The 15,724-nt window shown below is 41.9% G+C and overlaps 1 protein-coding gene across 1 annotated transcript in view; it reads right to left on the minus strand.

Moving 5' to 3' along the window:
- ARHGEF28 (Rho guanine nucleotide exchange factor 28) overlaps positions 1-15,724 on the minus strand; it is a 121,086-nt gene that overhangs the window by 77,808 nt on the left and 27,554 nt on the right. The window contains exons 4-6 of the mRNA XM_086770867.1: positions 8,300-8,483; positions 6,852-7,032; positions 3,382-3,454 (exon numbers count right to left, since the gene is read on the minus strand). Coding sequence (XP_086626993.1) covers positions 3,382-3,454; positions 6,852-7,032; positions 8,300-8,483 — 438 coding nt within the window. The remainder of the gene's footprint in view (positions 1-3,381; positions 3,455-6,851; positions 7,033-8,299; positions 8,484-15,724) is intronic.

A 15,724-nucleotide genomic window follows, 5' to 3' on the forward strand; every position in this document is an offset into this window, starting at 1 on the left:
AGTCAGGATTGGGTCCATGCGGATCAGTATCTCAATTGTTAATTTATAATTAACCCACCTTCTTTAATTAACCTTCTGCAGCAGTCACATACATACCTCCCCTTGCATTCTAACAGAGTGCAATCATAGAGCACAAAATCACTGGCACCATCAAATAAAGCATTCCTGGCACCATCTTGTAGGTAGAAGGAACAGACTATTTCTTCCATAACCGTAACTGCAGAAACTTACTTGAAAAGCTTCAGTGGGAAGATATTTTTTACAGTATTGCCATGCAAATGGTATTATTATTACTCAGTTTCACATTTCTCAGAAATAGAAAGCTGTTTGCTCTATATCTAATATACTGCAGAAGCAAATACCCTTATCCTCCAGATAACAGTATTCGGACAACTCATGGGCATGGAATTTCAAGGTCAGAAAACAGAAAAAAAAAAAAGCACAAACTGCTGAATTAGCCAAAATACCATCTATTTCACCTTTTGTTCTGCATCCTCACAGGGTAATGTATCACTCCATGTATTTGCATTTAATTGAGTTGCTATGGGAGATTCACTGCTAAGCTACTAGCATCATGTTACACTGACCCACTACTTTCATATGATTGCATTTCACAAGAAGCAACATACTGCTATAGCAACCTCTACTCCATAATAGCTCCAGGCTTCTGATAGCATTGTGTTTTAAAGGTCTGTTGATCGTGACTTTACACCTACCCAGAAGTGAGTAGTGACTACTTCTTGGAATCATAACAGTTTTAAAATCCGAGTGGGTTCCTTTCATTACATGAATGCACCAAATTAACGTCCTGAGCTCAGCAGCCACTGTATAAAGGAGTTCACTGAATGCAACTGAGAATGTAGTAAAAAGTACTCTGTCAATCATTTCATATAATTTCTACTTCTAACAGCAACAATTTTAACTCAGTCTTGAAAAAAGTTATTTTGGTCTCCTGAACGCTGACAAATGGAGAGTGTAAGACAGGCTACTAGTCACCAGTAAAGATAATTCTTAATTTTTCAGTAACTGGATTTGGTGGTGGTTAGCAAAACAGGACAAAAAAAAAAAGTCTAATTTATAGAAATATGGTAACCAACGACAATTTCAAAACCCAAGAAGATTAAAAAACTTTGCTGCTTATCAGCATACAAACAATAGTTACAGGCTCTTCACGTCTACAAGTAGATAACAGAGAGTGTAAAACATGCAAGCATGACTACTACAATTTGTTTGCATAGGTCATAGAATCATTAAGGTTGGAAAAGACCTTCAAGATCATCAAGTCCAACCATCAACCTAACACCACCATGTCCACTAAACCATGTCCTGAAGTGCCACATCTACATGTTCTTTGAACACCTCCAGGGATGGTAACTCCACCACTTCCTTGGGCAGCCTGTTCCAGTGCCTGACCACTCTATCAGGTCCTGGATACTATCAAAACATGGCATACTTTTCTTGCTGTTGAATGGAAATGATGTTTGGGTTTTTTTTTTTAAAGCAGGGATTAAATAACTCTGATGCATAAAGGCACATAAGTGTATAGCTTCCATTGAAAACACAAATAGGTAGGTGTGCCTGTGCCAATATCTATGCCAAGTATCTTTGGCGTAAAGAGAGGACAAGAAGCTTTACAACCAGAATCCAAAATGAGACAAGACATCCTCAAGTAGTGATTCTCTCTCTGGGCAATCAACATCCACTGATGTTTGTCATCTGCTTGTCCCAAGTCAGTCTGAATTAAAACTGCTGTCAGTGAAAAATATCAAAGTAATCATCATCTAGAAGTTGTATTGCCCAAGTTACTGCCACATACAGTGCTACCAATCCAAACCATTCACTTTCTGTCCCTGACGAGGATAAAGATCATGTTGGTCAGAGTACAGCACTCAGATGAATTTGCACACTGCATCACCAAAGTCACTCACAAACCTTGTATGGTAAAGTGCCGCTTACACTTATAATAACAGATGCATAACTTGCACCTAACAACTGCTTATAATTTCTCTGCAACTTTACCTTCTAATGGCAGAACACTTGTTGCCTGAATGCTACTAGAGAAGTTGGGTATAAAACTCCTTTTCCAGCTTCAACAATGGCAGTGTACATGTTTAAACACAAGCTACATGATGACTGTGTCTCCATTTTACCCATTCACTTAAAGTTACTAGCAGATACCACCTGAAACTGCAGTCTCATTCCTTTCCCTGAATCTGGTCCTGATCATGTCAGCAGTTTATGCAGGTGCTCACATTTCTGCTGCCCTCAGTAGGGCTGCCTCCAGGACAGCCATTGGGCAAGACCAAGCCTCTCGCAGAGCTCATAGTTTTCGGCTTGTTGCTTCATTCAAATATACAGCGCCAGGCACATAAGCAAATGGCCAACTGATGAAAACTTAATTAATTCCTAACAATCATATGTAAATGCCCACAGTGTCATACTTCTGATGCTGAATAATGACCTTTTTCTGTGATTTTCTTTTCAGCTCTAAGAGATGCTTGCTTTGAGGTGCACAGGGATGTATTTTGATAATGAAAGAGCATAAGAAAGACAGGGAGAAACTCTTTAGCAGGGCCTGTTGTTACACAACAAGGTGTAGTCATTTTAAAATAGAAGGAGGTAGATTCAGACTTGATATAAGGAAAAAATTTTTTACAATGAGGGTGGTGGAACACTGGAACAGGTTGCCCGGAGAGGTGGTAGATGCCCCATCCCTGGAAACATTCAAGGCCAGGTTGCTCTGAGCAACCTGATCTGGTTGGAGATGTCCCTGCTCCTTGCAGGGGGGTTGCACCAGATGACCTTTGGAGGTCCCTTCCAACCCAAACCATTCTGTGATTCTATGATTTTCATGAGCACGCACACTCCCGCAATCCTTACAGAGGTAAACTGCTCACCGAAATATTGGATGTCTAATTGAAATACATGTGAATTTTGCCACATTAAGAAGTCTGGGCTGGATCGCAAAACTATTCACACAAAACGTCACTCTGCTTCTATCTCTATTAACTTGAGTTATTTGGCTTTCCTGGAATTTGCAGGCTGGAGCGTTCATTCAGTTAAACACTGCCCTCTCCTGGAACCTTCTGACATTTTTCTGGCTCTTACAATAAAATCAGTTAAGGCTTTTCCAGTCACTACAAATGCCATAATATTTTGTGAACAATTTCAGACTGACATAAGAAAATAGATGCTCTGTAGGGAGTATTACGATTTACACAACTCTCATAGTGTATGCCTTGTGTATTCCACTATTGTCTACTTACAGGTCTCTAATGTCATATGAAACGTGATCTTCCTGAATAACTAAATAGTACATGAATCTGTGCCAACTTTCCAGAGATTTTAAAGACTGCAACATTATGAAATAAAAAACTGTACCTTCTACAGAGCTTGTTGTACTGCAGGGCATTTTTGGACTTTCCACTGTTTCAACTTGATTTGAATTAATACTCTATAAAAAAAAAAAATCAAAATGACAGTAACTGTATTTGATGCCAGTGATATTTATCTGAAAACTCAAAACAATATCAAAGACTAGCAAACAAACACATTATAAGCAATAGTAAAATGACTAATAGAGATTCCACAGAGTATTTTACCAGTTACCCTCTAGAGGAAACTGATAGCAACTCAAGAGGGAAACCAATAAAATATTTTCAACTACAGAGAGAAATTACCCTCTGCTTGCAATACACAAGGGATCTAAAGGATCACATTTAACATTTGTACTTCGTTTTTTACAGCCTCCTTCTCTATGAGAAAAGCAGCACAGCAGCTTTGCAAAATGGCTCTGGTCAAAAGTCTACTTAACCTTGAAAATATCCATAAGAAGTGAGCAATTTCGATGGTCAGGCAATACAAAGAGCCTAAACCAAGAGTAAACACTGACTACATGGTAAACCCAAGCCTGGAAGGCAGGAGCTGCTCCCTCCCCACATCTGTGGCCCCTGGCCAGGCTGGCCCCTCGCTCAGATACACACACTGACTATATAGCACTCCTGCTCAAAAGGAAGAGGGTGCTAAGACCCAATCCCTTATTTTAGCAATTACCTTCAAAGAATATAAGCAAAGGCGGTGGAGGAGAGAATGCCTCCTTTTGCATAGCTTCATCTACAACTTTGCTTGCTTCCAGTCATTCCCTCTAGTTAGTCTGCCTATGTATTTGCCATATATCAGAGCAGCAAACAGAGAAAAGGCATGGTAACCTGAATACAAAAGAAAAAGTCAGGGATGATTCTGGGCTGAATATTGCAGCCAAACTGATTGAAAACCCACGCAGCTGTCTTGCTAGCTGTATCCCCCACCTCAGCAGGGCTAGTTGCATTTTTCTCTGCTCATCTATTGGTGTGCAAGACACTTTCCTACTCCTACACCTACCAGGCAGAAGTAAGTCAACTCCTCCTTGGGAAACTACCAAAGCTGTCCACTGACGGATTTGCAAGAAAATGACTTAAAATACAGGCAACAAAATTACTTAAATTATCATAATTGTCTTAACTATTTTGGATTATTATCCTGGTTTGGCCTTTCTTTTTTTCTAATTACCCTGACACCATTTCACATGTGTCCATTAGTTTCCAGATTTCTTCTCTTGTACAGGACCTCTCCCCTGCACTGGCTGTGCCGCCTCCAGCAATGGAGACAGCCAAGTGCATCACCTCCACACGCTGCTTAGGGCTCTGCTGCAGGTGCACAACAAACCACGTGGCCTCACTGGCAGAGGCTGCTATGACCACAGCAATTTCTGCCCCAAGGAGGATGCACAGAGCTCAAGAAATTCCATGTCTTCCTCATCATCTTCAGAAATCTCTCCTCTGTATTTCTTTGCACAGCCACAAAACCTGTGGCTTTACACTTTTTGAACTGCAGAGCTCCTGAATGTTTGCAGTGAAGGCATGGCTCCCGTGCGGGTAACTCTAGCTTACCTACTGCTTATTTGTTTTAACTTTTCCATTACTCTTCTAGACTTGTAAGGCATAGTCAAAGGACTAAAAGAACACACAGACCAGGGACTGAGGAACATACTTGAGAAAGATTGCATGAATAAATGCAAAAATAGTTTTTGCTGCTCCCTAAGTCATCTTTTTCACACACACAAATCCAATGCTGCATGCCACCATAACTGAGACAAGCTCCTTCTCTTTAGTCCATGTCTTTCTGACCCAAGCCTAAAATAGCAACGTGGTAATTTATGCAGTTTCAAGATACAATAAACAAGATGTATAATCTTAGGCTGCTGCAGATGACCTGAATACTCCAGTACAGCAATAAATTCTACCTCTATTTCAAAAAGACTATGTATTTTGAATCTCGAATGCCCATCTTATGATTTGGATCCATCTAAGGGATGCAAATGCTTGTTTGCAACAGAAAGAAAATCAATTTTACCTTACCTTTTGGACAAAATACATAGTTTAAACCTGACAGTTTGATTATCCTCCCATATATGCTTCAGCATGATAGCTGGTGTATAGGAAATGAACTAAACCATGTGATCTTCCCAATTATTTTGGCTTATTTCTGCTTTATTAAAAGTAATGTAACACTGATGATGGGCAGGGAGGGAATACGGTCCCCACAACAGAGGATCTAGACTGCTGCAACTAGAGGAATGAGCAAAAGGGAAACCCAGAAGTGAAAGGTAGCAGGCTTTTTCCCAAAAATACCAAGCGCCGAATTTTGCAGCCTTTAAGAGTCTTTGTCTCTGAGAGCCATGCAAACATCTAACATACCACACTTTCTTTCTCCATTTCAAAGACTGAAAGAAGAACAAGAATTTGATGAGCACAAGAAAAAGCCAATGATATAAATAACAATGCATTCCTCATTACAGCCTTGGTTTTGCTATTGGGTTTACTATTGTTTCCACGGAAAAGCCACACACAAATTGTAGGTATTCTGCAAGCTACAAACACAGAATATCTTCTTTGTATTGGAACAAATAAAAATCTTGGCAGTGTAGTTACACAAGACTATACATAAGGACTACACAATACATCACACCTTAAGGTATTGTGGTAAACATAACACACAGATCACATTCTAAGCTAAAAAAAAAACCTATGCAGAATGCAATAAAGCCAATTCCAGGAAAATCAATGCATAAAAAAGACCTGAAGTTAAGCATGGAAAAGAAAAGCTGAATTTTAAGACCAGAAAAAGAGAAAAGTCTATTTTTGTGTGGTTTTAGTTCACTAGTTTTATACAGTCATGCAGTCTCAGTCTAAAAACGTAAGTGAGCACCTGCACTGCTATTAAAGAACTTCTGTTTTCAAGTGCTTTCCTCCTTACTTTACTGAAATTGAGAGATGCCCTGAAGAATATCACAGCAGTGCTCCAGACACCTTACACTAAAATAAGACCCACTACACTGTAACTGAACTCCATAGCAAAGGTCTGTACTCTGCATTTCTGCTGTAAATAATAGACTGAGGTTGGCTCTTGATACAGGCTCCCAGGTATTACACTACTAGACAAAAGAATGGAACTAAATTAAATATTTCAGAGTACCAACATGAATACAATGGCAATGGAATTAAGGACACTGAGATTTCAGGGAAAGATATTCACTGTAGAGTCCACAGTGATTCAAAATCAACTTGGGAGGTAAAGAAGACTTTGATAAAGTTCTCAACATCTCTTACCCTCTAGTTCCACATGTACAATGTGCTAAACTTACACAAAGTAGAAGCCCACAGCAGTAATCCTGCAATTGCACTGGCCATTAGTGGCATAGGCAGCTTAAACTAAAAGGCTACTCAAGAAAAGCAAATCCAGCCTGAAGAGTCTATAGCTGGAAATTACTGAAGAAAATCTACGGCAATGCCCTGAGCTAGATAGGTACCTACCTGATAAAGAAGAGGTCTGTCCCAGAAGTATTTTCTGAAGAGCTTAATGTCCGACTCCAGCAAGTGCTGTGCGGTGTGGCTTAATGTCAGCGTCAGAGCTCCTGTTGAATGAACAAACTGCACACAAGCACCCTCGCTGATCTCCACTCTTGAAATGTCAAGCGAGTGACTGCCCTGGAAACTGGAAGGACACACTCTTTAAACCAAAGTAAATGCTCCACACACAGGTAGAATGAGAACACAGCCAGAGCGAGCTTCCTGCTCGCCTTCGGCACAGCCGTCAGGATCTCAACACACCCGCTGCAAAAACCAGAGGCAGAAAATCTGAAACATCCACTGAAAACACAGCTGGGCAAACAAATACTTACCAATGACTCCATTCAGGTCTAAGAACACGTGCCTAATTCTAGCCATCAGCAAGAAAAAAAACAATGTCAGATCTAGATGGTTACTCACTAGTAAAATAAGCCAGAAAGAGCAAGCCTTGACAATACATATTTCTCCTTATTGCTGTAAATTAGCAGTAGTACCTTTTCCTGTTAATGTTGCCTTATATAGCAGCAGGACATGACTGGCAGCTAGCAAGTTTCTTATCCCACGACAGTGAAAAACAGAAAGTATCCCAAGGGAATACAGCATTGTTTGGACATTACAAAACAAATGAGACATTCGTAACATAATGTACTGTACTAGAGCTGTAAGTATTTTTTTTTCAAACTGAAGTGTGTAAAAGTCTAACATAAACTACACGCTGCATGGAGAGTCACACACCAAAATAAAAATGTAACCAAATTCTTGCATATTTCTACTTGCAAAGAAAAGCCAACAATGAGAAGCGGCATCTGATGCTGAACTTTTGGGACGCCAAGACACACACACACACACACCACATAGCTCTTCATGTCTGTCCAGAGGAAACTCCAGACAGCTGAAACGTGCCAGAAAGCAGTTGTCCTTTAAGTCATTTGTCAGTGTGGCAGCTCTCCGGCAAAAACAGTCATAGCTGCAGCACTGGCTTTGCTGCTGACTCTCCGTTCTTCATTCAAATCTGGGCTTTACAGAGGTCACAAAGGCTGCTGAGGTTTAGCGAAAGTCAGGTCCTATGGTTCTGTTTATATCTAAATATTTCTCTATACATATTTTAAGGGAAGACTTTACTTGGTAATGTGTCAAGATTCAGCTGCGATACTGCTGGGAGAGGTACCTGATGGTGCAGCTGGTCCTCTGTCACTTAATTGGCTCTTAATTGACTTGCAAATGTAAGAAAGGACACATATCAGAAGCTTCCTTTAATTGTGAAACAAGTTTACCACTTAAAATGGTAAAAATGGCAAAAAGCAACCAAAACCAACACGAAATAGGCAGCTCTTTTGAAAAAAAAACAGTACTCCCCACAACCCTTAACTGATAGTAGTTTTTCAGAGGAAGCAGCAAACCATTATACTCACTTTGTGAAGACCTCAACAAGTTTGGAGTGCCCATTTTGTAAAGCCAAGTCTAATGGTGTTGCTCCATCCTCATTAGGTAATGCTAGTGCTGATGACCCTCCAGGCTGGGCTGCTAAGAACTGCGAAAGCTTAACCAAGCCCAATTTCATCACAAGGTGGAGAAGAGTTTCTTTATGTTTAGGCTCTGAAAAAAACATAGCAAACAAACAAAATCATCACGACAAAACCCAGCATTTTATTTGCTAGGAAGGATCAAAAGGAACTTGTTACAGTGTGTAGAAATATCACAGCTCAAGCTCAGATCTACAACAGTACTTTGGCAGAATCCATCTTTCACTGAAATGAATGCACTTAGATACTTAATTGCATCTGTGGAGCTAAACTAGAATATCCAAATACCATCTAATTTCAGAAAAGAAAACAGTTTGAATTAGATAATCTCAATATTTCTCTCTTTCTTTGTATATAGTATAGCATTCAGCACAAGAGATGCCCCAATATACTGCAGAAGATAGGTAAGAGGCAATTTTCCAGCTGCTTTGCATTACCTCAGCAACACAAAGCCAAGCATGTAAATTAAAAAAAAAAAATAAAGAAAGAAAAAGAAAGGATGTGATTTTTCAAGGCAGGCTGCTTATCAGCACGGCAAGAGATCCTTAGCGGCACAGTGAGCCATAAGCTAACACACATGTGGGTAAAATATACATGATAATTCTCGTGTCTCCCTTTTCAGAAAGGTGACCTTACCCACCAGTACCTCCTTCTCCACTTTTTAGCACATAATCATAAAGCTCAATGGGATGAAGCTTAAAATAGAAGAGTACATAATGACAACTTACTTACTAGATGCTGATTCTCCACTCAAGCCTTTCCCTGGCCTTTATTCAAAGAAGGCTTTATCTGTCTATATACATTCTCAAACACAAAGCCTCTGCAATTTAAAGGCAATAAATAAAATTAAGCTCAAGTGCCATTTAATCTGTTCCTTACACTGATATTTTGGTATAAAGTTAAATATAAGGGTACTCTCATAAGAGCCAAGTATTTAAGGGCAGTTTCTCAGCAGCTCTCAGAACATTAGGCTGAAATCTATTAGGTTTCCAGTGATTTATGGAATTCCATTTAAATTTAGCATCCTGATTCAAATGACTTTTTCTTCCCTGTTATCCAACCAGTTTAGAACATGGTATTGAAAATTATAAGCTCCAGCAGCAAAGGAAAGCTGAAGCTCCTGAAGCCTATGTGGGTACATGCACATATTTGTGTGAATAATGCAGTTAAAATCAACAGCAAATTGCTGTCAAATTTCCTCTCTGCATCAATATTTACAAGATAAAACTGTTTGATGTAACGCAATCCCCCAGCAGAGAGAGCAGTTATGTAGCCAAAAAGCTAATAAACACATTTTTCAGAAACACTTATGCATCAAGTAAAGGTGCCATGTAGTTACAGGCAAATACAGTGGCTCATGGCTGACTCCTGTTCAGTTTAAGTACTCCCTCTGAAAGTGTCAGGAATATGTATTTTATAGAATCATTAAAAGAAAAAAAAACCTTGAAGAGCCCTCAAGATATCTCTAGTCCACTTGTTGCCTTAAGGCAGGATTGGCTCAACCTAAATCACTCCTGACAGATGTTTCCCTCATCTGTTCTAAAAACCTTCCAATGACGATAGGCTTTTGTAACCTCCGTAGGCAATCTGCAAAGGGATAATTTTACCCTCACAGTTACAAATAATTGAAATGCCTAACCTAGCTCACCCTTTCTCAGTATAAGCCTGCTGTTTCTTGTCCCATTCAAAATGGGCATGAAAAACACCTCATTCCTTTCCCTTTGCAGTTTCCTCTTACATAATTGAAGGTTGCTGTCATGTCTCAGCTGAGAACATCCTCTCCAGACATTTAACAGGAGAGCTGCCTTCTGCAAAGCTGGACCTTTTGCAATATCCTCTCAGATATTGGCAAAATCATTAGCCACTTTTGAAAATGTTGTACTTGAAGTGTTATAAAATTTCAAACAAACAAACAAACAAACAAAACAAAACCAAAACAATGTATCTCCCCGTCTCATAAAGCCAGAATGGCAAGGAACCTAAGGAACTTGCTCTGATCCTCCACTGCAGGATCTCCACTGGTGATCAGCCTTTGCTCTGAATATTTGATGGCAACCTGTCCAAGACTTTTCACCTTTCCGCTTCAAGTGGAATCAAAACTTTAAGAAAGAGTCAAACTTCCCTCAATAAATGAAACAATTTCCAGATATCAGATTAAAAGGAAGCTTCAGGACACAGACTCTAGCACTGTAACAGCCAGCAAACCTGCACATATTGCCTGAAACCTTTATCTCACACGGTTCTAACAGAAGCAGAGACATTAACAAGATGCAGGGGGTATTCTTTAAACCAGAATATCACTAAACATATACACAATACATACCTAAGTATTTCTAGACATATAAAATGTCATGTCATTATTTTTTTAAAAATTCATCTTCAAACTTCCCTCTTATTTGCGGCAAGCCAACATGCTAATCTGGTGTATTAGCCTGCCCATCTAACACTTATTTTCTCGCCAGATTTTGGGAAATAAAATCGTTTCTTGGTCTTCCCGTTTCAGATTCTAGGGAAAAACATGTCCAGCTGGAGACAAGATCTGCTGCAGGATCCTAGGCCACAGAGAAAAGTAGTGAACTAAGGGGATTTTTCCTCAAAGATCTGCAAAATATTTTAATTTCACTCTTTGGAGACAGTAATTACTGTTTCTTTTTAGTTACCAACATTAATCATTAATGGAAGGAATTATAGTGTCTACATATCTATTATGTGAGATGGCATATATGTTTCAAAGTTTTCAAATACATACCTTTAAGTCCACTAAATCTAACTCAAGCATTTGCAGAGCTGCTTTTCTAAATGGCGATATGGAACCATAGAATAGCTTGGGTCAGAAGAAACCTTTAAAGATCACCTAGTCCAACCCCACTGCCATAAGCAGGGACATGTTTCACCAGATCAGCTTGCCCAAAACCCCATCCAACCTGACTCTGAACACTTCCAGTAATGGGACATCCACAACTTCTCTAGGCAATCTGTTCCAGTGTCCCACCACCCTCATAATAAAAAATTCCTTCCTTATATCCAATCTGAATACACCCTCTTTCAGTTTAAAATTGTTGCCCCTTGTTCTTCTGCTACACGCCCTAGTAAAAAGTCTTCTTTCATCTTTCTTACAAGCCCCCTTTATATATTGAAAGGCTATAATAAAGTTTCCCCAGAGCCTTCTCTTCTCCAGGCTCATAGCAGGGGTGCTCCATCCCTTTGATCATCTTCATGGCCCTCCTTTCGAACCGCTCCAACTGGTCCATGTCCTTCTTGTGCTGGGGACCTCAGAAGTGGATGTTAGCTAAAGTCAGCCCGCAGGGAACATGGAAGCATGAGGATGTGACTCCAACCCACTTCAAAGCCGAGCCAAGCACTACTCATCAAACACCTTGGTCTGCCTGGATCTGAAACCTTCTTCCATGGATGAACATTCAAATGAGGAGGGCTCAGGCTTCCTAAAACCTGTCCAAAGATAGTGGAAATGATGGCTGATGTACCACTTCAAAAATGGAAGACCTCAGTTCACCTTCCTCCTCAGCCATTTGAACATACACACATCTTCAAACTTCCTTTGATCACCCATCTGGTGGGAGCATGTCCTGTCCCTCTGTTGCAGAGTAACTGAAAATGGGTCACGGTGCAGAAGGAAATCCAAGGGATGCACGGCAAAAGACCAAGAAAGCAGCAAACTGGCTACAATGCAACAATCAGGTGGGAGGAGATTCTGCTGTTTGGACATAGATGCATTTCCCACTCTCATGTCATTAGATGTGAAAAACGATGCTGGAAGCCCAGGTGTCTCACTTGCTCGGGGAATGCCCTAACCATTCAGCCACCATACAAAAATGTGTGTCAGTGTCCTCCCTTTCCCTAGCTGTGTTTCTTAAAAGAGACTGACGACATCATCTGTGCTTCGCACTGGCCCCAGTGCTATTTCTGTACTTCAGAGTCTCCCCTGCAAGGACTTTGGCAGACTCAAGGCTATGCCACCCATCTGGCATAGCACAGCCAGGTATCAGACATCAGCACTCGCTTTTCTGGTGTGTTTATATGTACACCGTGGAGTTAAGAGTTTAGATGCCCAGGAAATGCTGCCGTCCAAAACACAGCCCCTGAACAAATATTCTGCATTTCCAGGTTAAAATGTTCACTAAAAAACGAGCTTTCAGAATTGCCCCTTGGTCTGCAGTACTTAAATTTTGCTAAAGTCTCACTCTAGACATCAAAGTGGGTTCTTTAGATGTTTCCAAATAGACCATTTTTCTCTACATAGTGCTAATAAGCAGCCAGTACATAAGTCCATCTAATTAAAACACATGCAAATATATCAACCAGTATTAAGCACACTAAGCATCTGATTAGATATTAATCACACCCCACCCTCAGATTAAAAAGACAAAACCAAAAAGACAAACTTTAGTTTGAACTCCATCCTCTGTAAAAAAAGCCAGATTAATTTGCTCTGGGCAAGATAAGATTAGGGCCTTCCCCCTCAGCAAAAAGAGAGGCCTTAGGAAGCCTCCCCTAATGAGGAATAGCCCCCTCTCTGCTCCAACACTGCAGTAAATAAAGTTACTCTTCTGGTGGCCAAATCTTAAAAACAATGTGGTATGAATAATGTCTGCTACAAAAGAATCTAGTTTTTAAAATAACTAATTAACAGTAATTAATCTTTGTGATCTTAAAACACCATCTACAACAGTAACTTCTATTATCTCACTAGTAACTAATTCTAGTAACTATTCTAGTAACTAATTTTTATCTGCCCAGCTTAACAATCTTCATCTAACCTTAAGTTAAATTTGTTCATGGCTAGTTTGAATGCACATGGTAACAGAACCACCTGGCAGCTCCACCGGCTGTTTTCACCCTTGATGCACTTAGTTATAAAAACAGCACTCACGTTCCTCCACCTCTATAGACTATGGGTTTGCTGGGCTGCTCTCTTACTTCTCCCACCTAGCTTGCCCAGGAGCAAGTAGAGCTTGATGACATAAAGCAATGACTAAGAGCTTCGTGATACTAAAATCTGAAACACAAATTGTGAAGTTGGGAGGACAGACGGAAAGGTAAATGTGTCCTTTCGATACAAGGAAAGTATTTCTCACCACGAGGATGCTGAAACGCTGGGAAAAGTAACCCAGAGAGGTTACAAACTGTCCGTCCTTGGAGGTGCTCAAAACCTGACCCTGAGCAAGCTGATCCAAGTGTGAAGCTAGACCTGCTCCAAGTGAGACCCAGACCACCTCCAGGGACCTCTTCCATCCAAATTCTGCTGTGGTCCTCTTCCAGAATCAGCAATATCAAAGCAAAAAAAAAAAAAAAAAAAAAAAACCAAAAAGACACAATGACTGATAATAAGCTTTTTAAATAGACACATCTAGAAATAAAAGATTTGCACTAAAATAAAGGCAAAGTTGTGAAACAACTTGGGTTTGGCTTTTTTTTTTCTTAAGAAAACATTTCCAATTTCAGTTCTCCTCATTCACCACCTACTCTCATAGCTCCTCACGGTTACAGAACAAATGGTCTCCATGTGGAGACCAGTCACAAGTGTTGTCCTCAGGGGTCCATGTTGGGCCTGGCCCTGTGTCGTAGTTCAGCCCCGATCGGACCAGACTACGCAGTCTCTCTCTCACTCCCCCCACGCTCCGAGAGAATAGGGAGAGAAAATATAAGGAAAAACGGCTCAAGGTTTGAGATAAGGACAGGGAGAAATCCTTAAAGTTACCGTCACGGGCAAAACAGACTCAACTTGGGGAAAACTATTCATTTATTACTACAAACAGCAGGATAATGAGACAGAGAACAAGATAACCTCCCCCCACCCCTCCGTCTTCCCAAGCTTAACATTATCTCTACCAACTTCCCCTCCTGAGTGGCACGGGGGGGGAAAAGGGAATGGGGGTTGCAGTCAGTTCATCATACGTTGTTTCACACCGCTGCTTCATGGTCGGGGGAAGAACTCCTCACATTCCTCCCCTGCTCCATTGTGGGGTCCCTCCCACGGGCCACAGTCCTTTGTGGAACTGCTCCGGCGTGGGTCATCTCTTCCACGGGTGCAGTCTCTCCAGAACAGCTGTCCCAGCGGGCCCTCCATGGGCCACAGCTGCCTTCAGGCATCCACCTCCCCCGGTATGGGGTCCTTCACGGGCTCCAAGTGGATCTCTGCTCCTCCGTGGACCTCCATGGGCTGCAGGGGGACAACCTGCTCCACCATGGTCGTCACCACAGGCTGCAGGGGAATCTTGGCCAGGAGCCGCATTACTCCTCCCCCTCCTTCTGAACTGACCTTGGCGTCTGCAGCCGTTCCTCACAACAGGCTGGTAGATGTCTCTCAGGATCTTTTTTACATCTCATTCACTTCTCATCTCCTCTCCACTTCTTGCAGCCGGGCTGGACCGAGTCGGGCCCAGTCGGCTGCCTGGCGAGAGGCCAGAGGGTGAGGCCTGCAAGGCCCATGAGGCCTGCGCCTCCCCCTCTGCACCTCTGCCCCCGCTCAGCTTCTTCACATCTTCTCTTCTCTCTCTTTTTTTTTCTGTTTTCCCCTTCTTAAATACGTTATCGCAGAGGCGTTATCACGGGACATTCTGCTACCAATTGGCTCGGCCTTGGCCAGCAGCGGGTCCGCCCTAGGCCCGGCCGAGTCCACTGAACAAAGGGGAGCGACTTCTAGCAGTTTCCTACAGAAGCTACCACCTTAGGCCCCCCCTCACTAACAAAACCACGACACCCTGTTCAACATCTTTGTCGGCAACATGGACAGTGGGATAGAGTGCACCCTCAGCAAGTTCACCAATGACACCAAGTTGTGTGGTGCCATCAACATGCTAGAAGGGAGGGATGCCATCCAGAGGGACCTTGACAGGCTGGAGAGGTGGGCCCGTGCCAACCTCATGAAGTTCAACCAGGCAAAGTGCAAGGTCCTGCACCTGGGTTGTGGCAATCCCGGCCACAAATACAGGCTGGGCGGGGAATGGATCGAGAGCAGCCCTGAGGAGAAGGACTTGGGAGTGCTGGTGGACGAGAAGCTCAACATGAGCAGGCAATGCACACTTGCGGCCCAGAAGGCCAACCGTATCCTGGGTTGCATCAAGAGAAGCGTGGCCAGCAGGTCAAGGGAGGTGATTCTCCCCCTCTACTCTGCCCTGGTGAGACCCCACCTGGAGTACTGTGTCCAGTTCTGGAGCCCCCAACACAAGAAGGACATGGACCAGCTGGAGAAGGTCCAGAGGAGGGCCACGAAGAAGACAAAAGGGCTGAAGCACCTCTCCTATGAGGACAGGCTGAGAGAGTTGGGGCTGTTCAGTCTGGAGAAGAGGACGC

Source organism: Chlamydotis macqueenii, chromosome Z, assembly GCF_036417535.1.
Source record: "Chlamydotis macqueenii isolate bChlMac1 chromosome Z, bChlMac1.mat, whole genome shotgun sequence".
NCBI lineage: Eukaryota > Metazoa > Chordata > Aves > Otidiformes > Otididae > Chlamydotis > Chlamydotis macqueenii.